This window comes from Mustelus asterias, chromosome 28 (genome assembly GCF_964213995.1).
Source record: "Mustelus asterias chromosome 28, sMusAst1.hap1.1, whole genome shotgun sequence".
Classification (NCBI taxonomy): Eukaryota; Metazoa; Chordata; class Chondrichthyes; order Carcharhiniformes; family Triakidae; genus Mustelus; species Mustelus asterias.
Genome location: NC_135828.1, coordinates 28973863 through 28998179, shown reverse-complemented (window position 1 = coordinate 28998179; position 24317 = coordinate 28973863). Strand labels below are relative to the sequence as shown.

At 47.1% G+C, this 24317-nt stretch overlaps 1 protein-coding gene across 1 annotated transcript in view; it reads left to right on the top strand.

Annotated features, from left to right (window-relative positions):
* The first annotated feature begins 6798 nt into the window (after window positions 1-6798).
* The window catches only part of LOC144480174 (fatty acid-binding protein, intestinal-like), a 52592-nt gene continuing 35073 nt past the window's right edge, over window positions 6799-24317 (top strand). The window contains exons 1-3 of the mRNA XM_078199324.1: window positions 6799-6926; window positions 16283-16390; window positions 19416-19588. Of these exons, the coding sequence (XP_078055450.1) occupies window positions 16324-16390; window positions 19416-19588 (240 nt within the window). The 5' untranslated portion in view covers window positions 6799-6926; window positions 16283-16323. The remainder of the gene's footprint in view (window positions 6927-16282; window positions 16391-19415; window positions 19589-24317) is intronic.

Below are 24317 nucleotides of genomic sequence, written 5' to 3'. Positions count from 1 at the left end.
CGCTCAATCTTCCACGTAGGCTATGTCCATGGGGCTAGAACAGGAAGTAAGCAACCTTGAGGGAATATGACTGATGACTGAACAGAGTCTTTACAATGTGGACGCATGAAGATGGACATTTTTCTGTTCCGTTTGGGACGATCGCATACAGAAACAGACTACAAAAAAGGGAAACAATATTCCTCACATTCACTGACATACATTAACTTACTAAATGTGACATTGGCAGAATTGATTTAATTGAAAACACTGATAAACAACACCTGCAGTATGCAACATCCAAAGATGCCCAGCAAGTGACAAAGAAACGGCAGGGATAAGAACAAAACAATATGTGAAGTGGATTTCAATCAGTAAAGCGGTTTTTAAAAAAAAAAACCAAAGTTGCATCCTTCTGCAGCAGATTTCAAGAGATGGATCTTGCTCTAGACTCCAATTTATTTCCCTCACAAACTACAGCAAAGTTCCTGCCGCTGCAGATGTTATGCCTCACTGAGGCCATTTGATGTTTACACATTATAAAGAGGTAAACAAATTGCAAGAGAAGTTCTGGCTCGACTCCAGACCACTTTTCACCTTTATAGTACATTGGACCAGTATGCTTAATGAGTTGTCCGTGTCTCAAGAGGTTGACTTATTGCACTAGCTATTAGATTAGTCAGATCTCAGGTTCATCTTGCCAGCAGACCAGGCAGGGATAGATCATTACCTAACTTATATAGGCAAGAAAATAACTTGCCAGGAATCAATTACAAATGAGCGTTTTACTGGAACAGAATTTCAAATCTACTTTTAAAGTTGGGTAACTAAGACAGGGTAACTGATCCCCTGTCAGTGGCAAGATTCTTATTACGGCTTGTGATTCGCAGAGTGCCATTAATACCTTGCTGAAAAAAACAGCCCGAAAACCTCTCGTTTTCTCACCTGTTTTACACTTAGAATTTGTTTGAGAAAATTTCACCCTGTATGTTTTGAAGAAGGAGTTAGATATCGCTCTTGGGGTGAGGAGGGTTAAAGGATATGGGTGGAAGGTGGGATCAGGCTGTTGAGTTGAATGATCAGCCGTGATCAAAATGAATGGCGGAGCAGGCTTGAAGGGCCGAATGGCCTCCTCCTGCTTCTATTCTCTATGTCCTTATGTCTAGATTTCGTGCACAGGTAGGACTTGAATCCAGCTGAATCTTAATGCTTCTGTATCAAATTACTCTTAGCCTGAGCCACTTAAAGATATCAATGAACTAAAGGAAATGGGATGGAGTGGAGGGAATGTGATAGGACCAGATAATGCACTCAATGTTTATATTCATTACAAGCTGAGTAAAGTTGCTCAAACTTCTCTTGAATTAAAATGAAAATGTTTTATTGAGTGGCTGGAGGAGAAGATTGCAAATGCTGCTCCTGACGCTTCCACACAGCTCAGAGTGCTGTGACAATGCACAGTTTCTGTCTCCACTGCAGACACACTGTGGGATTGAGTTTCTTTTATTATCGTACTGTTAGAACTTTATTGCCATATCTTTGCGTTGGTGTAAATTATATTCTGTGTGTAACAGCTGCAAAGCATGGTGAATAAGCTTAGTTGAATGTAAGCTACAACTCTCGACAAGTCCTGACATGTCAGGAATTGGTGAAAGGACTAACTCAAATGTAAAAATCCTCTGTTTAAAAGTGGTTAGAATGTGGATAAGCGCAGGGAGGTTGTTGGAGCAGTAACGATTGTACACACAGTGCTAACCCCAGCCAGGTCCAATGGGGAATCACTGATTGATCTCCCTGTGGGACTCAGTGAGTGTGAGTTCCCTGATTACAGGCAGTGGCCCAGAACTGGGCCTGCTGAACGGGAGTCCCAGGCAGGTACATCATGGTAATGGATTTACTTCACATTCGGAGCACAGCAATAAACTATGTTCCTTTCCAGTCAGGCTTCCTGAGTCATTCTAAACACATTTAGGGCGGCACGGTAGCACAGTGGTTAGCACTGCTGCTTCACAGCTCCAGGGCCCCAGGTTCGATTCCCGGCTCGGGTCACTGTCTGTGTGGAGTTTGCACATTCTCCTCGTGTCTGCGTGGGTTTTCTCCGGGTGCTCCGGTTTCCTCCCACAGTCCAAAGATGTGCAGGTTAGGTTGATTGGCCAGGTTAAAAATTGCCCTTTAGAGTCCTGGGATGTGTAGGTTAGAGGGATTAGCGGGTAAATATGTGGGGGTAGGGCCTGGGTGGGATTGTGGTCGGTGCAGACTCGATGGGCCGAATGGCCTCCTTCTGCACTGTCGGGTTTCTATTCTATTCTATTCTATTCTATATAGCTAAACAGCTGTAAAACAAGACAAATGCAATATTAACCTCAATAAGTGCTCATTGTTAGTGAATTAACAGCGAGACTGACAATAACCTGAACCAGGCTCAGGGTACCATCCTGAAAGGACAGTTAGCTAACGATTGACCAATTGAGTGGACAGAAACAGGGTTGTACCTCACATGACCCAGAGCCAAAGAATTGTAAAATATTCAGTCCCCATCTTCAAGAAGAGAAGACACTTTATGAAGAGCTTCAATACCTTCGCACTTTCTGCAATGGCCATTGGGAAATATTTTTTGATGTTCCTTTCGATATTTTTGGAATAAAGTATATTTTTCCAAAAAATAAACCAAGACGAAAAGACGGAAGATAAACTTCAATCGCGGCCAACCAGTCAGACTGAGGGTCAGGGTTCCATTGTAAATGGACCACTTGCCCTTTGCCAAGTATCCCAATGTTGTGTTTATTGTGGAAGATATCCTGAGGTCTGTGCAGCTTGTGGGGGTTGGTACCCGTGTGGCGTTGCAGCGAGTCTGAGCTGGAGGTCAAGTGTCAATCAGCTCTCCCAAATTAATCGGTGATTGTGATTGACTGAAGCATTATGATTAAATTAAGGCAAACCCCCAGCTCTTACAGCTCCGCCACCCATTAAAGATACCGCCACTAATGATTTCCCCACAGTGATCACCACGAACATTGCCAAACGTAAGCTCAGTCGTTTCAATCCCCGGCCCCAATGGGAATGGTGTATCAGAATGAGGTTAACATTGAGCTGAGTCTACTTGTCACCCAGTCGCCGCTCCCCTCCCCCCTACCCTCCTACCCCCTCCCTCCCCCACCTCTCCTCCCCCGTCCTCCCCCTCCCCTTCCCCCTCCCCTTCCCCCCTCCCCCTCCTTCTCTTCCCCCTCCTTCTCCTCCCCCTCCCCCCTCCTCCCCTTCCCCTCCCCCGTCCTCCCCCTCCCTTTCCCCCTCCCCCTCCCCCCTCCACCCCTTCCCCCTCCCCCTCCCTCCCCCCTCCTCCGCCTTCTCTTCTCCCCCGCGCCTCCCCTTCCCCCTCCCCCTTCTGCCCTCCGCCCTTCCCTGCCTTCCCCTGCTCCCCCCTACCCCTTCCCCCCTCCCCTCCTCCTCCCTCTTCCTCCCCTCCTCTTCCCCTCCCCCTCCTTCCCTCCCCCTCCTCCCCTCCCCACTCCTCCCTGCTCCCCCTTCCCCCCTCCCCCTTACTCCCTCCCTCCCTCTCTCTCTCTCCTCCTCCCCCTCCTACTCCCCCCTGCCCTCCTCCCTCCCCTCGGGTTCGATTCCCGGCTTCGGTCACTGTCTGTGTGGAGTCTGCACGTTCTCCCCGTGTCTGCGTGGGTTTCCTCCGGGTGCTCCGGTTTCCTCCCACAGTCTGAAAGATGTGCTGGTTAGGTGTATTGGCTGTGCTAGATTCTCCCTCAGTGTAACCCGAGCAGGCGCAGGAGTGTGGCGACCCGGGGATTTTCGCAGTAACTTCATTGCAGTGTTAATGGAAGCCTACTTGTGACACTAATAAATAAACTTTTTCCTTCAGCCACCGATCGAATCGAGATAACATTGCTCTGGTCTCTGGTTAACTCAGGCCATGCATACCACAGCCTCACAACATCCATAGCAAAATCTGCCTCCTGCTCTTTGGCTTAAAACTCTTACAGTGCCAGGGACCCGGTTCGATTCCGGCCTTGAGTGACGGTCTGCAAGGAACAAAGAACAAAGAACAGTACAGCACAGGAACAGGCCCTTCGGCCCTCCAAGCCTGCGCCGATCATGATGCCCTAACTAAACTAAAACCGTATGCACTTAGGGAGTCCATATCCTTCCATTCCCATCCTATTCAGGTATTCGTCTAGTTGTCCCTTCAATGCCGCGATCGTACCTGCTCCCACCACCTCCCCGGGCAGCGCGTTCCAGACATTCACCACCCTCTGTGTATAAAAAAAATTGCCTCACACATCTCCTCTAAACTTTTCCCCACACACCTTAAACTTATGTCCCCTAGTACTTGATTTTTCTACCCTAGGAAAGAGCATCTGACTATCCACTCTCTCCATGCCGCTCATAATCTTGTAAACCTCTATCAGGTCACCCCTCAACCTCCGTTGTTCCAGTGAGAACAAACCGAGTTTATCCAACCCCTCCTGCTAGCTAATACCCTCCAGACCAGGCAGCATCCTTTTTTTTGGAGTTTGCACATTCTCCCCGTGTCTGCGTGGGTTTCCTCCGGGTGCTCCGGTTTCCTCACACAGTCCAAAGATGTGTGGGTTAGGTTGATTGGCCGTGCTAAATTAACCCTAGTGTCTGGGGGATTAGCAGAGGAAATATGTGCGATTACGGGAATAGGGCCTGGGAGGGATTGTGGTCGGTACAGACTCGATGGGCCGAATGGCCTCCTTCTGCACTATAGGGATTCCATGAAAATCTTCCCCCTACTGCAGAGTCCAAAACTCGCACACAGCCTTTCATGTTGTCTGGGTTCAAAATTGGTGTTGGAGGTTTACTGGCACGCCTACCCCCGACTCGGGACAGGCGAGGCTCGCGGAACGGCATCCTCCATTGGTCTTGGGCGGGCGCGGCGGTACAATTCCGGCATAGACCGCAACTTTTACATTCAGTATGTCTTGTCACAATAACATCCCATTGGCTGTCTCGTGGCTTTGTCTATGTGAGGCACTGCCTTTAGGAGTTTGCGAACTCTGAACTCCCCCCACATTGCTCGACTCCTCCTCAGTTTCCACTGTTCAAATCTAAGGAGAAAGCATTGGATGCAGACAGAAAGCTGCAAGGTCTGTCCCTGAGGCTAACAGCTCTGAAATGATGGAGAAACAGATCGAAGTAATTATGTCTAAATGAAGAAAGGTGAATGCTTTGGGGAATGGGTGGCATGTAGTTAACTGCACCATTTTATGAATTGCACTGTTTTGACCAATGGTAATTGCTACACTATGTTCACCTTAGGATAAAGTTAAACAGATCATCAATCAGTGTCAAAACTGTTACGCTCCCTCCAGCTCTTTTCTGGATAATCTGCACTGACTCTCTGATAGAGCATCTTACCCAGGCTCTACCCCCTTAACACCACATATTTATGCCGCTAATCCATTTAACCTGCACATCTTTCAGACTGTGGGAGGAAATCAGAGCACCCGATGGAAACCCACGCAGGCACGGGGAGAATGTGCAAACTCCACGCAGACTGTGACCCAAGCCAGGAATTGAACCTGGCTCCCGAGTACTGTGAGGCAGCAGTGCTAACCACTGCGTCACCGTGCCATGGGGCCATTTGTGTTCACCTGAGGAAGCAGACAGGCCTTTGGCTTAATCTCTTGTTTGAAGGATATTTTGATATTGTAGTTGAGGATAAGGTTGGACTTTCAGCTGGAGTGGGATTGGAGCTCAGTGGTTTCAGAGGTAAGAATACTGTCCACTGAGCCACATCCAACACTCGGCAGCACTGCTCAAGCCTCTCTCCGGGGATTTGGGGTGAGTGGTTCAATCAGCCTCAGCCCTGCCTCCATCCCTCACCAACCACCTGGTGTCCACTCAGTGAAATTCCAGTGTTCTCCAAAGGAATATAGAATAAATGAGGGTTTTCACAGCTGACATTTTCTTTCTGACTGATCATGTGTTCAGGTCAAAAACTCCTGCTGGCCCTTTGTGGGATCTTGCTGTGTGTGCATCGCATTGCCATGGTTTCCTACATCACACAGTCACTGCCCTTTCAGAGCAATTTGTTGCCTGTTCTGAGATGTCCAGATAAGGTGGGAAGATTGTGTCTGTCTGCAGCTCTGCTGGCTGGAGCGGACATAACCGATACTGTTCTGTGGGGCGACACGGTGGCACAGTGCTTAACACTGCTGCCTCGTGGTGCCAGGGACCCAGGTTCAATTCCAGCCTTGGGTGACTGTGTGGAGTCTGCCCGTTCTTCCCATGTCTGCGTGGGTTTCCTTTGGGTGCTTCCTCCCACAGTCCGAAAGACGTGCTGGTGAGGTGCATTGGCCGTGCTAAATTCTGCCTCTGTGTACCCGAACAGGCGCCGGAGTGTGGCAACTGGGGGATTTTCACAGTAACTTCATTGCAGTGTTAACGTAAGCATACTTGTGACAATAATAAATAAAACATGAACACAAGAATGTTAAAGTGTAGTGTGAGCCTGATGTTTGAATACATATTTCCGATCACAGCCATCCCCTCTGATGCTAGCGAGCTGGGCTTCATGGCACATTGTCAGGGTCAGTGTGGCTGGATGTTGCTGCAAGCTGGGGAATTGGCACAGTCTGTGCTGAAAATGTGAGTGAATCCCTATTTCTCACTCCGTGAGACTGCCCACTGATTGGTAGATTCAGGAACTGGCATCTCCTTCACCGGTCGGTCCCTCATACCTTTGACGTGTTAGGTGTTGTTTCGCAGTCAGGGACAAGCCAGGACTGGCACAGCCGTATTCTCAGAGTGAGTTATCTCAATGTGATTCTGCCCAAAGGTAGCGCAAGGACGTGAGGGCGAAATCAGGCATCGGATGTGACAGTTTGAATAGCAAGGTCGGATGTGCTAGAAAACTCACATCACCTCATATTTCCCTGCAGAATTCGGGTGTTAGCAGCAGCGACTGATACGAGGTGGGTGTTTTCTTCTTTCGGGACAAAGTCTTCCCAAAGTGTTGAGCTGTGATACTCGGAATGTTTGTCAGAGCAGCGATTCACACAGACTGTCAATCCAGCCTTCAGAGAGCGAGTTGCTGGAAGTACCTGACAATTAAGACACTGCAAAGTCACCAAGTGTCAGCAGAAATCCTGCTGACTCTCTGAGCCCCCTGTAGAGTTACCAATATCAGTACCAGAGTCATAGAAAGTCGAATCATAGAAACCCTACAGTACAGAAGGAGGCCATTCGGTCCATCGAGTCTGCGCCGACAGCAATCCCACCCACGCCCTATTCCCAACCCCACATATTTGCCCCGCTAATCCCTCTAAGCTACACATCCTGGGACACTAAGGGGCAATTTAGCACGGCCAATCCACCTAACCCGCACATCTTTGGACCGTGGGAGGAAACCGGAGCACCCGGAGGAAACCCATGCAGACACAGGGAGAATGTGCAAACTTCACACAGACAGTGACCCAAGCCAGGAATTGAACCGGGGTTCCTGGTGCTGTGAGACAGCAGTGCTAATTATTGTGCCATCATGCCCCGCACTTCCAGTATTCCAAAGCATTCAATCAGCGATTGGTTTTCCACAGTATAGTAATCCCAGAATCTTTCACTGTCTGATTAGCTGTTAACTGAACACCCAAGACTGACCGGGGATGAAGTGTAATAGTTCCACATTGCTGCTACATGGACACTGTCTTGTCGGGTGGTTTTATTTGCAATGTCAGCATTGAATTACTCCAAGGATACAATTCCAAAGTCTGGGATTGACTGAATCACACTAAGGAGAAGGGCTGGGCTTTTGATTCCCTATATCTGTTGAGTTGGTGAGCTCCAGACAGAAACATTTGCCTATTTTCCTGCCATCGATCAGTGTCCAGTGCCCCCTCCCCTACTCGATACTGCGTGCAGAGGCGAGTGAGTGTTCAGCTGTGGCCCAGGGTGTGGGCACACTGGTTTTCGAACCCAAACGTGTGGGTTCATGTCCCACTCAAAGAACAAAGAACGAAGAACAGTAAAGCACAGGAACAGGCCCTTCGGCCCTCCAAGCCTGTGCCAATCATGATTCCTGCCTAAATTAAAACCATATGCACTTACAGAGTCCGTATCCTTCCATTCCCACCCTATTCATGTATTCATCTAGTTGCCCCTTAAATGCTGCTATCGTACCTGCTCCCACCACCTCCCCGGGCAGCGTGTTCCAGACATTCACCACCCTCTGTGTAAAAAAACTTGCCTCGCACATCTCCTCTAAACTTTTCCCCACGCACCTTAAACCTACATAGAAACATAGAAACCCTACAGTGCAGAAGGAGGCCATTCGGCCCATCGAGTCTGCACCGACCACAATCCCACCCAGGCCCTCCCCCCACATATTTTACCCACTAATCCCTCTAACCTACGCATCCCAGGACTCTAAGGGACAATTTTTAACCTGGCCAATCAACCTAACCCGCACATCTTTGGACTGTGGGAGGAAACCGGAGCACCCGGAGGAAACCCACGCAGACACGAGGAGAATGTGCAAACTCCACACAGACAGTGACCCGAGCCGGGAATCGAACCCGGGATCCTGGAGCTGTGAAGCAGCAGTGCTAACCACTGTGCTACCGTGCCGCCCCACGTTCCCAAGTACTTGACTTTTCTACCCTAGGAGGTTAATTCAGATGGGATGTTAGTCTGAGATGTTTCTTACCCTCTCAAGTCAGTATTAAAAATCCAGTGGTGCGATTTCAGAGAAAGCGAGACAGATTCTCCTGATGTCCCGGCCAATTTCCCATTCCTTATCGGATATTTTAAAAACAGCTTATTGACATTTTGCTGTTTGTGGGATCTTGCTGTTCATATTTTGACTATTGCATTTCCTCCATTGATTCCCTATATCTGTTGAGTTGGTGAGCTCCAGACAGAAACTTTAATTGATGTAAGGAGCTCTGGGATTTCCAGAGGTTGTGAAAGATGCTATATAAATGCAAGGTCGCTCCCCTTTGAAAAGTGACAATATAAAGATGGCTGGCTGAGTCAGTTTTTTATCATTCATTCAACGGACATGGACTGTGTTGGCCAGGCCAGAATTTATTGCCATCCCTAATTGCCCTTGAGAAGGTGAGCTGCCTTCTTCAAACGCTGCAATCCCTGGGGTGTGTCTACACCCACACTGCTGTTAGGGAGGGAGTTCCAGGATCTTGACAGTGAAGGAACAGCAATATATTTCCAAGTCAGGATGGTGAGTGACTTGGAGGGGAACCTCCAGGTGGTGGTGTTCCCAGGTATCTGGTATCTGCTGCTGCTGTCCTTCTAGATGGTAGTGGTCATAGGTGCTGTCCAATTAGCCTTGGTGAGTTCCTGCTGTGCATCTTTTAGATGGTGATGCCACTGAATGTCAAGGAGTTTGATTCTTTCTTGTTGGAGATGGTCATGGTCTGGCACTTGTGTGACGCGAACGTGACTTGAAGTGATGACTGACAGTTGAATCATAGCCATTGTATCCACTCTGGCGAGATGGCTGGTTTCAGCCTGGACGTCAGTGAACTGTTACAATTGGTCGAGTATTCCTGGGCTAGAGCTGAGGAGGAGCAGCAGGAACTTCTGTTTCTGATTGTGTTCCATGCTGGAAAGTTCATGTAGATAAGGCAAAGATATGAAGCTGTCCCTAGTGGACTAGTGCATTCACATAGCACCTTTCAGAACCTCAGAACATCCCAAAGTAATTTAAAGCCAATGTAATCGTGTCTGAAGTGTAGTCATGGTAACAAGATAGGAAAGCCTCCTTTGACTGGAAGGTTTCTCTGTGAAGAGAATCTTACAACTCAGGTGAGAAATCAAAGAATAAGATTACATTGTTCATTAATTGGTGGTTTTTGCAGCTAAATTGGCTTTGTCTCAAGTTTTCTCTCACACTGTGTCAGGAGGGATTTGATACCCCGACATTGTCAGGCCAGGGACATAGTTCATAGTAGAATGAACTGCCAGTTGCGGCTTAGCTATCAGTTCCCCCATTCCTTACCAGGAAGATGATGTGTCTGAGTTAATCCCTTCATGACCTGGTGCAGGGCAGTGCAGGGAGACAATGAAATGAGGATTCAAATCAAAGGCGATCAGAGCTCCGCCCATGGTCGGATTGCTGTTACTCACAGATCATTAATTCAGTAGAGACTATCTCACAAGCAAAGCTGGTAATGTTCCAAATTATTGGGCCCTGAATTCAATGGGCCACTTTGGAACAAATTCCGTGACATTTTGGTCGTCTCCCGTGACGTTTCAGAGTTTCGCACTCAAGCTCCAATACGTAGAGGGAATCCAGGTGACTCATAGAATCCCTACAGTGCAGAAGAGGCCACTTGGCCCATCGAGTCAGCATCAACTCAATAACAGAGTATCTAACACCACATGTTTTACCATGGCTAATCCATCTACATGGGGGCGATTCTCCCGACAAAATTCTAAGTGTCAAATTGGTGTAACAACAGGAGAAAATCCTGCTGGTTTCTCCAGCGGGAGTTTCGAAATGAAGTTCCCACACTCCGCGCACTGCAGAGCGCCCCAGCGTGAATCACGCTAAATATCAGGGGGCCGGGTCTATTAGAGCTGGAGAGGCCGGCAGCATACCGCTGTGTGGGCCATTGCGTATGTGCCGATCAGTCAGCACTGCCAGCCTGCCTGATCACTGGCCAGCCCCACCACTGCTGCATCGCTGTCCCCTAACACCCACAGGGCCCGATCGCTGGACCCCCCGGGCATGTCGGCCACCACCCCCCACCCCCCCGGCAGCTCTGATCTCCCGATCCAACACCCCCCTAACTGGCAGCCCGACCTCCTCCCCGCGGTCCCGACACACCCAGCCCCCAACCCCAGTGGGCAGCCCCAATCACTGGCCTCTGCCAGTGATCCCTCTGCAGAGTGGCAGCTGGACCCCCCCACTGATCACCCCCCACCACCCCCCAGCCCCCCCAACAGGCACTGCCCCCACTTGGTCCCACCCCCTTGGCACTATCTGATGCCCGATGGACAGTGACAAGGTGCCCCTTGCTCTTTGCCTCTAGGGCAGTGCCAGGCTGGCACTGCCAAGCTGCAAATGCCCAGGGGGCACCCCCGCTTGCCCCCGACGTCCTGGGGAGCCACCATGGCCCCCTTCACTCAACGGGGTCAGGCCACCAGCTCCCCACTAGTGGGGAGCTGTTCTAAACCTAAAGATTTCAGTCCCGGGCCCGCTAACGATATGTAAAGTATTTTCAAATTCTAATTTAAGTCAATTACACAGTTCCGCGCTGATAATCCGGCAGCTGTAATGCCCAGCGGGGAACTCGCTAAACAACCTCCACTTGATTGTCCCGGCCCACTAAGCAGCGCAGCAAGCTGGAAAAATCACCCCCAGCATCTTTGGACTGTGGGAGGAGACCCGAGCACCCGGAGGAAACCCACGCAGATACGGGGAGAATGTGCAAACTCCACACAGACAGTGACCCAATCCGGGAATCGAACCTGGGTCCCTGGCGCTGTGAGGCAGTGGTTCTAACCACTGTGCCGCCTCCACTGAAAATGAAATGATCTCTTGGTGGCACTGATAGTTAACAAGAGAAGCCAGGCACCTCCCCTCGGCCGCTGTGATTGGGTGAGAGCTGTATCGAAGCCTGCACTGCTGACAGCTGGTGTGAATGAAAGGGGAATGGATTGAAGTCAGAGTCCCGACGGGCAGAATGTGGAAAAATGGATCTTGGAGTCCCATGGCTCAATAGCGATTGAATAAATTGCTGAATGTTGCTCCTTGTTTCCTGAGCAGTTGGTGATTTATTATAAAGTCGTTTTAGAATTTCTAAGCCATTAACCCTTCGTCAACTGCTGCGTGTTAAATTAACCTTTAAAATCTTACAATAGATTGCTTGTGTCTGAGGACAGGCGACCTGTAGATTCTCACTCAGCTTCAATTCTTCACTTTGTCTCTTTTGTGTAAAGGAACAAACGTCTTGCAAGGTCTTGAGTGTTGCTGAAAAAAGACATTTTGTCAAAGTTTTTTGTCTTGCACTCATCAGGACAATCGCCTGAATACCAAAGTCAGGAGAAGCAACTTTATATTATGAAAGAGAGTGCTGATTGGTAGAGGTGTTGCCATGGAGAATGCATCAGCTGTTGGTGACTGACAGTTAACCGCCAAGCATTGTTTGGAATTTAAGCCAATCTTGGAATCACACCCAATGTTGGACATTGTAATGTTTTGCATTTGTAGGCCGTATATCCCAAAGACTGCTGGATAGTATCAAAAGCATGTCCCTTTCACTGTTCACAATGGGCAAAGTACAGATTGTACCCAACCAGTCCATGATTGCAACACGCAAAACACTGTCCAATATTAGATGTGATTGCGCGATTGGACAACATTGGTGTGTACACACATGTACACACTGTTTCAGCTAAACAAAATAAGTGACAGCCATTTGCTGGTTCATTCCACAGGGCAATGCCTTGACCAATCAGAGGCAAGCTGCCTGGTTTAAATTTCAAACAATGATTGATGATTAACTGTCAGTCACCATCAATGGATTAATCATGGACAGTCAGTTAGAAGAAGGATGTATCTGACTAAACTGATTGAATTATTTTAAGAAGTAGGAGGAGGATTGATGAGGGTGGTGCAGTTGATGTGGTCTACACAGACTTTAGCAAGGCTTTTGATGAGGTTCCCACAATGTGGGCAATTGGGACTATCTTAGTGGTAAAAGCTGGGCTGCATGGACAAGTTGGGCTGAAGGTCCTGTTTCCATCCTGTAAACCTCGATGACTCTATGACAGACTGGATACAAAGTAAAAACCCATGGGATCCAGGGGAATGCAGCAAACTGGAAACAAAATTGCCTCGTGGCAGCAAAGGGTCATCGTTGATGGGTGTCTTTGTGACTGGAAGGCTGTTTCCAGCAAGGGTGTGGTGGGAAAGTTTGAGGTGCAGAAAATATGTTGGCCGTATCATTCCTAAATCTACCATTCCATTGTTTTCTAATTGTATCAATCATTTTAGTCCCCAAGTCAGTGAAACTATGCTTTTTAACTGAAAAATATGAGTGCAGAAGGGCATTTTATTTCAGACCATGTGGTCATTTGATTCATTAGTTTGTAGCATTGTTAAAATAAGACCATAAGACCATAAGACATAGGAGCGGAAGTAAGGCCATTCGGCCCATCGAGTCCACTCCACCATTCAATCATGGTTGATTTCAACTCCATTTACCCGCTCTCTCCCCATAGCCCTTAATTCCTCGAGAAATCAAGAATTTATCAATTTCTGTCTTGAAGACGCTCAACGTCTCGGCCTCCACAGCCCTCTGTGGCAATGAATTCCACAGACCCACCACTCTCTGGCTGAAGAAATTTCTCCTCATCTCTGTTCTAAAGTGACTCCCTTTTATTCTAAGGCTGTGCCCCCGCGTCCTAGTCTCCCCTGTTAATGGAAACAACTTCCCTACGTCCATCCTATCTAAGCCGTTCATTATCTTGTAAGTTTCTATCAGATCTCCCCTCAACCTCCTAAACTCCAATGAATATAATCCCACGATCCTCAGACGTTCATCGTATGTCAGGCCTACCATTCCTGGGATCATCCGTGTGAATCTCCGCTGGACCCGCTCCAGTGCCAGTATGTCCTTCCTGAGGTGTGGGGCCCAAAATTGCTCACAGTACTCCAAATGGGGCCTAACCAGTGCTTTATAAAGCCTCAGAAGTACATCCCTGCTTTTGTATTCCAAGCCTCTTGAGATAAATGACAACATTACATTTGCTTTCTTAATTACGGACTCAACCTGCAAGTTTACCTTTAGAGAATCCTGGACTAGGACTCCCAAGTCCCTTTGCACTTTAGCATTATGAATTTTGTCACCGTTTAGAAAATAGTCCATGCCTCTATTCTTTTTTCCAAAGTGTACGACCTCGCACTTGCCCACGTTGAATTTCATCAGCCACTTCTTGGACCACTCTCCTAAACTGTCTAAATCTTTCTGCAGCCTCCCCACCTCCTCAATACTACCTGCCCCTCCACCTATCTTTGTATCATCGGCAAACTTGGCCAGAATGCTCCCAGTCCCGTCATCTAGATCGTTAATATATAAAGAGAACAGCTGTGGCCCCAACACTGAACCCTGCGGGACACCACTTGTCACCGGTTGCCATTCTGAGAAAGAACCTTTTATCCCAACTCTCTGCCTTCTGTCTGACAGCCAATCGTCAATCCATGTTAGTACCTTGCCTCGAATACCATGGGCCCTTATTTTACTCAGCAGTCTCCCGTGAGGCACCTTGTCAAAGGCCTTTTGGAAGTCAAGATAGATAACATCCATTGGCTCTCCTTGGTCTAACCTATTTGTTATCTCTTCAAAGAACTCTAACAGGTTTGTCAGGCACGACCTCCCCTTACTAAATCCATGCTGACTTGTCTTAATCCGACCCTGCACTTCCAAGAATTTAGAAATCTCATCCTTAACGATGGATTCTAGAATTTTGCCAACAACTGAGGTTAGGCTAATTGGCCTATAATTTTCCATCTTTTTTCTTGTCCCCTTCTTGAACAGTGGGGTTACAACAGCGATTTTCCAATCCTCTGGGACTTTCCCTGACTCCAGTGACTTTTGAAAGATCATAACTAACGCCTCCACTATTTCTTCAGCTATCTCCTTTAGAACTCTAGGATGTAGCCCATCTGGGCCCGGAGATTTATCAATTTTCAGACCTTTTAGTTTCTCTAGCACTTTCTCCTTTGTGATGGCAACCATATTCAACTCTGCCCCCTGACTTTCCTGAATTGTTGGGATATTGTCACGATGCAACAATTACATTGTTTAATTCAAACCTGTTAAAAACATGGATTACCAAAATGTCCACTTACTGCTGGCTGGGGGATGGTACATAGAGGGACTACTGCTTTTCTTGATTTATAAGGCCCACACCGTCCCCTCCCCATAGCCCCTTGCATTTACCATGGCCATATTACCTAACCTGCACATCTTTGGACACCAAGACGCATTTTTGCATGGCCAATCCACCTAACCTGCACATCTTTGGACTGTGGGAATAAACTGGAGCACCCAGAGGAAGCAGACATGGGGAGAACGTGTAAACTCCACATAGGGTGGGATTCTCTGGCCTTGCTGGAGCTAGACCAGAAATTCCTGCCTGAGTTCAATGGGCATTTCCGTTGTCCACCCCTCGCCTGTTCCGATTCCGTGGAAGACAGGGCAGTAGAATTCTGGTGATAGTCACCCACGGCCAGAATGGAACCCGGGTCCCTGGCACTGTGAAGCAGTAACCACTGTGCCACCGTACCACCCCACTTGGAATTAAAGTCTACCCCCGCTACTTATTAACTGCAGATAAAAAAAATCTGGAATTAGGAATCTACTGATGACCATGAAACCAATGTCAATTGTCGGAAAAACCCATCTGGGTCACTAATATCCTTTATGGAAGGAAATCTGCCGTCCTTACCTGGTCTGGCCTACATGTGGCTCCAGAGCCACAGCAATGTGGTTGACTCTCAACTGCCCTCTGAACAAGGGCAACTCGGGATGGGCAATAAATGCTGACCAGCCAGCGACGCCCACATCCCACAAATGAATAAATAAAAAATCCAACACCTTAAGAAACGCACATTTGCAAAATTAATGCTGCAATTCTGAATATTTTTAGCAAACAGAAGGTACTCAGCAGGTTTGGAAGTATCTGTGCAGAGAGAAATGAGATGGTGTCAGATCCAGGGCCTTTCCTGAGTGCAGCACTGGGAAAATGTTCAAAAGATGGAACAGTTAACAACAGTCAGACATCAGTGAGGCTGGTACTATTTTTTCTGTCAGGAAATATTCCGAGTAAAGTTTCCCTGGACGTTCCTGATGCTGAACTGAAGTTATGAGGAGAGGCTGGAAAAAGTTAGAACTCTTCTTGGAACAGAGAAAGATTAAGAGGTGACATCAAAGAGGCTTTCAGGATGATAAGATGTTCTGATCGAGTTTGTCGATTTAAAATGATTGAGTTACAAAGGGGAGATGGTAAGAGGTTTTTTGTTCATTCAGAGTAGTTGGGCGTCTGGAACGTTCCACCTGAACAGATGGTGGAAGCAGATTCTGTGAGTGATTTTCAGGGGAGTTGGTCAGCTGTGCTATGGTGAGGAATTTGCTGGGTGGCAAACAAGAAGCTTCAACATAGGACTAAATACAAGTGCTTTTTGAAAGGGCTAGTATAGACATGGCAGGCCAAATATCCTCCTTCTGTGCTGTGAGTGTTGATAATTCTATCTCTGCGAGTTGGATTTGAGCTTCTTCTCAAATGCACCTTGAATTTCTTTCACCAGGGCGAGCATCGGGAAGTCAGTGCTTCACCAACCCTTTAGCCATGGCTTTCGAAGGCGTCTGGAAGATGTTTAAAAATGATAATTTTGAAGCTTTACTCATCGCCTTGGGTAAGTCGATCTTTGCTGACCTTACAGGGAGCTCAATCTGATGTGTTAATCTGAGGTTAATTGATGGGTAGTTACAGAACGTCCCCATCTCAATAAGCATTGCTACATGTGCGTCTGAAAGAGATGGGGAGCCAGCATTTCCATTCCCAACTCTGGGCAAACCATATCGGCAGTCCAATCCGCTGGACTTGCGGATAGCAAAGAGCATTGTCGGGCAATACAGCAGGATATAGATAGGCTGGAAAATTGGGCGGAGAGGTGGCAGATGGAGTTTAATCCGGATAAATGCGAAGTGATGCACTTTGGAAGAAATAATGTAGGGAGGAGTTATACAATAAATGGCAGAGTCATCAGGAGTATAGAAACACAGAGGGACCTAGGTGTGCAAGTCCACAAATCCTTGAAGGTGGCAACACAGGTGGAGAAGGTGGTGAAGAAGGCATATGGTATGCTTGCCTTTATAGGACGGGGTATAGAGTATAAAAGCTGGAGTCTGATGATGCAGCTGTATAGAACGCTGGTTAGGCCACATTTGGAGTACTGCGTCCAGTTCTGGTTGCTGCACTACCAGAAGGACGTGGAGGCGTTAGAGAGAGTGCAGAGAAGGTTTACCAGGATGTTGCCTGGTATGGAGGGTCTTAGCTATGAGGAGAGATTGGGTAAACTGGGGTTGTTCTCCCTGGAAAGACGGAGAATGAGGGGAGATCTAATAGAGGTGTACAAGATTATGAAGGGGATAGATAGGGTGAACGGTGGGAAGCTTTTTCCCAGATCAGAAGTGACGTTCATGAGGAGTCACGGGCTCAAGGTGAGAGGGGCGAAGTATAACTCAGATATTAGAGGGATGTTTTTTACACAGAGGGTGGTGGGGGCCTGGAATGCGCTGCCAAGTAGGGTGGTGGAGGCAGGCACGCTGACATCATTTAAGACTTACCTGGATAGTCACATGAGCAGCCTGGGAATGGAGGGATACAAACGATTGGTCTAGTTGGACCAAGGAGCAGCACAGGCTTGGAGGGCCGAAGGGCCTGTTTCCTGTGCTGTACTGTCCTTTGTTCTTTGTTCTTTGTCTCAGCTTGAGGCATGTGGGGTCGTAAAGGTAATCTCACAAAGCAATTCCCAGTAGAATTATTTTGCCCTGGACTGGAAAGATGGTGATAATGAATAATGCCCATGAGGTTAGGGCTTTGATTTTAATGCCTGCAACAATTGTCCGTGATATCAGCTTTAAATATACGATGATTCCAATGCAGCCATTTGTCATAGAACTCGGTCTTTAAAAGGTACGTGATTAATAAATTGACCTGCATTTTGTAAGTGTTCACATGCATCACAGTACTTTATCCATTGAATAAATTTCCCTTCTGCATTCAGAAGTACTGGGAACATGATTTAAAAGGGGCAGCACGGAAGCACAGTGGTTAGCACTGCTGCTTCACAGCTCCAGGGACCTGGGTTCAATTCCTGGCTTGGGTCACTGTCTGTGTGGAGTTTGCACATTCTTCCTGTGTCTGCGTGGGTTTCCTCCGGGTGCTCTGGTTTCCTCCCACAGTCCAAAGATGTGCAGGTTAGGTTAATTGGCCACACTAAATTCCCCCTTAGTGTCCCGGGATGCATAGGTTAGAGGGATTAGCAGGTAAATTATGTGGGGATATAGGGATAGGGCCTGGGTTGGATTGTGGTTGGTGCAGACTCAATGGGCCAAATGGCCTCTTTCTGCACTGTAGGGTTTCTATGATTCTATGAAAAGGGTCATCTGGACATTGTGGTTTGAGTTGTACATTGATTTAAAGTCCAGAGATCCTTTGAGACTTGAAACTAAACAGTTGCCAGACTTCTTTGACTGAAACTCCATTGAGCCCTTGGGAAATAAAAGGAGCAAATGGTGAGACATCTGGCCAGGCAACTGCAAAGGCGGCGTTGGTTTGAGTGGATTTATCTCAGTAGGAGCTGTTGACACAGCTGTGGAGAGAGCTGTATGCTTTGTTTGATGCAGAATTTTATGAGCAGTGTGGGTGAGATCTGTGTGCAAAAGGTAGGTGGGTAAGAGACCAGTCAATTTCTGAACTTCAAATCCAAAACCTCAAATAAGCAATTGCAGATATCACTTCTCCCATAAAACTTAAGGAGTTTTATTGTTCTGTTGTTGAATCCACTGTTTTATTGTTGGCGTGGCACGGTGGCACAGTGGTTAGCACTACTGCCTCACAGCGCCAGGGACCCAGGTTCGATTCTGGCCTTAGGTGACTGTGTAGAGTCTGCATGTTCTCCCTGTGTCTGCGTGGGTTTCCTCCGGGTGCTCCGGTTTCCTCCCACAGTCCAAAGATATGGAGGTTAGGTGGATTAGCCAAGCTAACTTGTCCCTTAGCGTCCTGAGATGTGTAGATTAGGGGGTAAATACATAGGGTTACGGGAATAGGGCCTGGGTGGGATGCTCCGTTGGAGAGTGAGTGCAGGCTCAATGGGTCGAATAGCCTCCTTCTGCTCTGTCAGGACTCTATGATACTATGAATCAGAAATCAACCTGACTTCCAGGTTTGGGTAATCTGTGCTACATTTAAGCTTAAAGCTTCTGAAGGCAGATCAAATTTTAAACTAAAATCCTCATTCTGGACAAATAAACTTTCTAAAATGTGAACAGCACGTCCAGAACTGACAAAGCTCCACGATACAAGATACAAGTATTCAAAATTAAATATTCAAGGAATACATTGCTAAAGTTGGAGCTTCAAATTCAATCCTCATTAAATGTAATGTTCATGAACAATTAATTCAGCTGAAAAAAAAGTGGGTGCACCGTGGAAATGTTTCTCTCATTGCAGTGTGCCGTGTTACTGAAAAGGTTAGGAATCACTGCTCTAATTGATGGGAACAGCTTCTGTTTGATTAGGTCCAACATCGGCAATCCAGGCACGGGTTTTGTCCACAATACTGAGTGGCATGAGCTGTGTTCTGAGTCCAGACGCAACTGCCGCATGTGGACAACCTTCCTTTGTCACTCATAGTTTGCGTTCACCTTTTCCAGGTGTACCTGAGACACAAAGGAAGATGGCAATGGAAGACAACATGGAAATGGACATCAAGCAGGAAGGAAACAAATTCACCATCCTTGAAACAAGTTGCTTTGGTACCAAAACTTCAGAATGGTTTTTGGACAAGGAATTTGAAAATACTTTAGCCAATGGGAGTCGGGTGAAGGTATTACGTTAATCATTTCTTGCCTGCTTCTCCAGTTCCTTCCCTTATGCTGCCCTGAGTGGTCATCTTCGATCCATTGATGGCCACGTGTCCACTCTTCATAACAATTACCTACACGGTAGTAATGGACTTTGTTATAATTCTCAGCGAGACTCCAGGACGTAGCGGGGGGAAATGTGGTTCGGAAGCAATAACACTTTGTTTAAAGTAAATAAAGATTGAGATTCAGGACACCAGCTTTTAGAATAAAGCCACAAAATTTCATGGCTTTTGAACAAACAAAAATAAACTTTATTATACAAGTTCAGAAAGATAAAACAATTTACAAATATATCTTGCACTCTAACATTCAGGGTAAGTACAAGATACACGCGAATTACAGATGAACTGTGGTTGAACAGACCACACTACAGAGTAAATGACTCTGCAACCAAGACAGAGTCCATGGATTTCTCAATACCCACTCGACATCAAGTCAAACACTCTCATTGAAACTCTGTTTCATGAGGGATTTCCAGCTTCATCTTTGAAGATCCTGCCTTGGAATTCTCTCCAAAAGTCACTCTCACTTAGACAGCTTTAACAATGGCCCAGGGTTTCAGAGTCACCTTCTGAGATTCCTTCTCCCTGTATTTCCGCTTACAGTCAAACATTACTCACAAGCACGCTTTCAAATCTGTGACCATGCCAATCAGGACACCTCTGCTCCAAATAATATCTTTGTCCCAGAGGTCCTCTTAACTTAAAGCTTCTTCAGTTTAAATTAAACCTGTTACATAGAACATAGAACATTACAGCGCAGTACAGGCCCTTCGGCCCTCGATGTTGCGCCGACCAGTGAAACCAATCTAAAGCCCATCTAACCTACACTATTCCAATATCATCCATATGTTTATCCAATGACCATTTAAATGCCCTTAATGTTGGCGAGTCCACCACTGCTGCATTCCATGCCCTTACTGCTCTCTGAGTGAAGAACCTACCTCTGACATCTGTCCTATATCTATCACCCCTCAATTTAAAGCTATGTCCCCTCGTACTAACCATCACCATCCAAGGAAAAAGGCTCTCACTATCCGCCCTATCTAATCCTCTGATTATCTTGTATGCCTCTATTAAGTCATCTCTTAAACTTCTCTCTAACGAAAACAACCTCAAGTCCCTCAGCCTTTCCTCATAAGACCTTCCCACCATACCAGGCAACATCCTAGTAAATCTCTTCTGCACCCTTTTCAATGCTTCCACATCCTTCCTATAATGCGGCGACCAGAACTGTACGCAATATTCCAAGTGCGGCTGCACCAGAGTTTTGTACAGCTGCAACATGACCTCCTGGCTCCGAAACTCAATCCCTCTACCAATAAAAGCTAACACACTGTACACCTTCTTAACCACCCTATCAACCTGGGTGCCAACTTTCAGGGATCTATGCACAAGGACATTGAGATCTCTCTGTTCATCCACACTCCCAAGTTTCTTACCATTAGCCCAGTACTCTGTAATCCTGTTACTCCTTCCAAAGTGAATCACCTCACACTTTTCCGCATTGAACGCCATTTGCCACCTCTCAGCCCAGCACTGCAGCTTATCTATGTCCCTCTGTAACCTGCAACAACCTTCCACACTGTTTATGTCCCTTGTTTTGTCTTGTGACTTGTTTTTTGGCTGGCAGATTGCCTCAAATTGAAATTAACTGCTGTTCACCCTTGAACTGATCTGGGGACCTATCAGAACACTCGGAGAGGCAGGAAACAATGTTAGAAGCATTGGAACATCCTGTAGCTGAAATGTCACAACCTCCACAGACTGAATTCAGCACCTGGGATCACAATGAATAGAATTGAAAACAACTTCAAATGGGCATGGATTGGCTGGTGGAACGCTACATCAATGGTAGATAAAACTCAATATAGAAAGTGAGTGGTGATACATTCGAGTAGGACGAATAAGCAGAGACAATACAAATGATACAGTTTTACAAAGGTCACAAGAAGAGAGGAGCCTGGGGGTTTGTGCATGAATCATTGAAGGTGCCAGGACAGGTGGACAAAGCAGATCAGAAAGCACATGCAATCCTGGGCTTTGGAAACATAGTATAAAAGCCAAGTGGTTCTGTTGACCCTAATAAAACTTCAGCTCGGCTCCAAGTGTCTTATGGTGTCTAGTTCTGAAAACCACATAGAAACCAGAAGCAGGAGGAGGCCATTCGGCCCTTCGAGCCTGCTCTGCCATTCATTACGATCATGGCTGATCATCGAATTCAATATCCTGATCCCCCCCTTCCCCCCATATCCCTCAATCACTTTAGCCCCAAGAGCTACATCTAATTTCTTCTTGAAATCACACAACGTTTTGGCCTCAAGTACTTTCTGTGTTAGTGAACTCCACACATTCACCACCCTCTGGGTGAAGAAATTTCTCCTCATGTCAGTTCTAAAAGATTTATCCTTATCCTCAAACTATGAGCCCTAGTTCTGACTCCCCCACCATTGGGAACATTCTTTCTGAACTTACCCTGTCTAACCCTGAATTTTATAAGTTTCTATGAGGTCTCCTCTCACTTTCCAATTCATAGTATCATCCACTTCTAAACTCCAGTGAAAGGATGCGCAGGTTTTGAAGAGGATGTTGAGGACATTTACCGTATCAGTTCCAGGGATGAGGGATGTGGGGGGACTGGGCAATCTGGGATTGTTCACCTTCAAGCAGACAAGGAGCAGAGTAGATTTGACTGAGGTGTTCACAATGATGAAGGGTTCAGAAAGAGGAAATAAAGAGAAGCTGTTTCCAGGGGCTCAGAAGTCAACAGTGAGAGGGCACAGACTGAAGACGATTGACAAAAGGGCCAGAGACAGCAAGGGGAAGAATGTTCTCACTCACAGCCTGATAGAGGATGGATACAGATTCAATCATAGCCTTCAAATGGGGAATTGGATGGAGAAAGATTGAGAAAGAATGGGTGGGTTGTCTGATGAGGAAAGGTTGGACAGGCTAGGCTGGTATCCACTGGAGTTTAGGAGGGTAAGAGGCGGCTTGATTGAAACATATAAGTTCCTGTGGGGTGTTGACGAGGTGGAAGTGGGGAGGCTGTTTCTTCTTATCTGAGAATCTAGGACTAGGCGTCACTGTTTAAAAATAAAGGGTCACTATTTAAGACGGACATGAGAAGAAATGTTTTCCCTCAGAGAGTGGTGAGTCTCTGGAACTCTCTTCCTCAAAAGGCAGTGGACTGAATATTTTTAAGACAGAGCTGTATAGATTCTTCATAAGCAAGGGAGCAAAAGGTTTATTGGGGGTCAGTGGGAATGTGAGGTTGAGGTTACAATCAGATCAGCCATGATCTTAATGAATGGTGGAGCAGGCTCAAGGGGCTGAATGGTCTACTCCTGATCCTAATATATTTTGTTCGAAGGCAAAGCAGGATTATGGGGAAAGAGCAGGGGAGTGGGATTAACAGGATTGCTCTTTGAAAGTGCCAGCATAGACTTGCTGCCTGGGCTGAATGGACTCCGTGTGTGCTGTTCTATTCCATTATTCTATGCTTCTGTCTGCACTGTGGTTATTGGCAGGTTGATGTCTGACGTGGCATCATGCTCAAGAACAACTTGGTTCTCACATACCACCTCCACTTTCCAGTCGGGATCCCTGGCTGATTCCTTCCCTTCTCAGACTTAATGTATCGAGGCTGTTTTTGCAGCCTGGCTGGTGCCCAGCAGAGATTAGTCAAATCAGCACTGACCCAGTGTAATTCAGCGCAGACCCAGTGTAATTCAGCGCAGACCCAGTGTAATTCAGCGCAGACCCAGTGTAATTCAGCGCAGACCCAGTGTAATTCAGCGCAGACCCAGTGTAATTCAGCGCAGACCCAGTGCAATTCAGCACAGATCCAGTGTAATTCAGCACAGACCCAGTGTAATTCAGCACAGACCCAGTGTAATTCAGCACAGACCCAGTGTAATTCAGCACAGACCCAGTGTAATTCAGCGCAGACCCAGTGTAATTCAGTGCAGACCCACTGTAATTCAGCACAGACCCAGTGTAATTCAGCACAGACCCAGTGTAATTCAGCGCAGACCCAGTGTAATTCAATGCAGACCCAGTGTAATTCAGCACAGACCCTGTGTAATTCAGCACAGACCCAGTGTAATTCAGCACAGACCCAGTGTAATTCAGCACAGACCCAGTGTAATTCAGCACAGACCCAGTGTAATTCAGCGCAGACCCAGTGCAGTTCAGCACAGACCCAGTGTAATTCAGCGCAGACCCAGTGCAGTTCAGCACAGACCCAGTGTAATTCAGCGCAGACCCAGTGCAGTTCAGCACAGAACCAGTGTAATTCAATGCAGACCCAGTGTAATTCAGCGCAGACCAAGTGCAATTCAGCACAGACCCAGTGAAATTCAGCACAGACCCAGTGTAATTCAGCACAGACCCAGTGTAATTCAATGCAGACCCAGTGTAATTCAGCACAGACCCAGTGTAATTCAGCGCAGACCCAGTGTAATTCAGCACAGACCCAGTGTAATTCAGCACAGACCCAGTGTAATTCAGTGCAGACCCAGTGTAATTCAATGCAGACCCAGTGTAATACAATGCAGACGCAGTGTAATTCAGCGCAGACCCAGTGAAATTCAGCACAGACCCAGTGTAATTCAGCACAGACCCTGTGTAATTCAGCACAGACCCAGTGTAATTCAGCACAGACCCAGTGAAATTCAGCACAGACCCA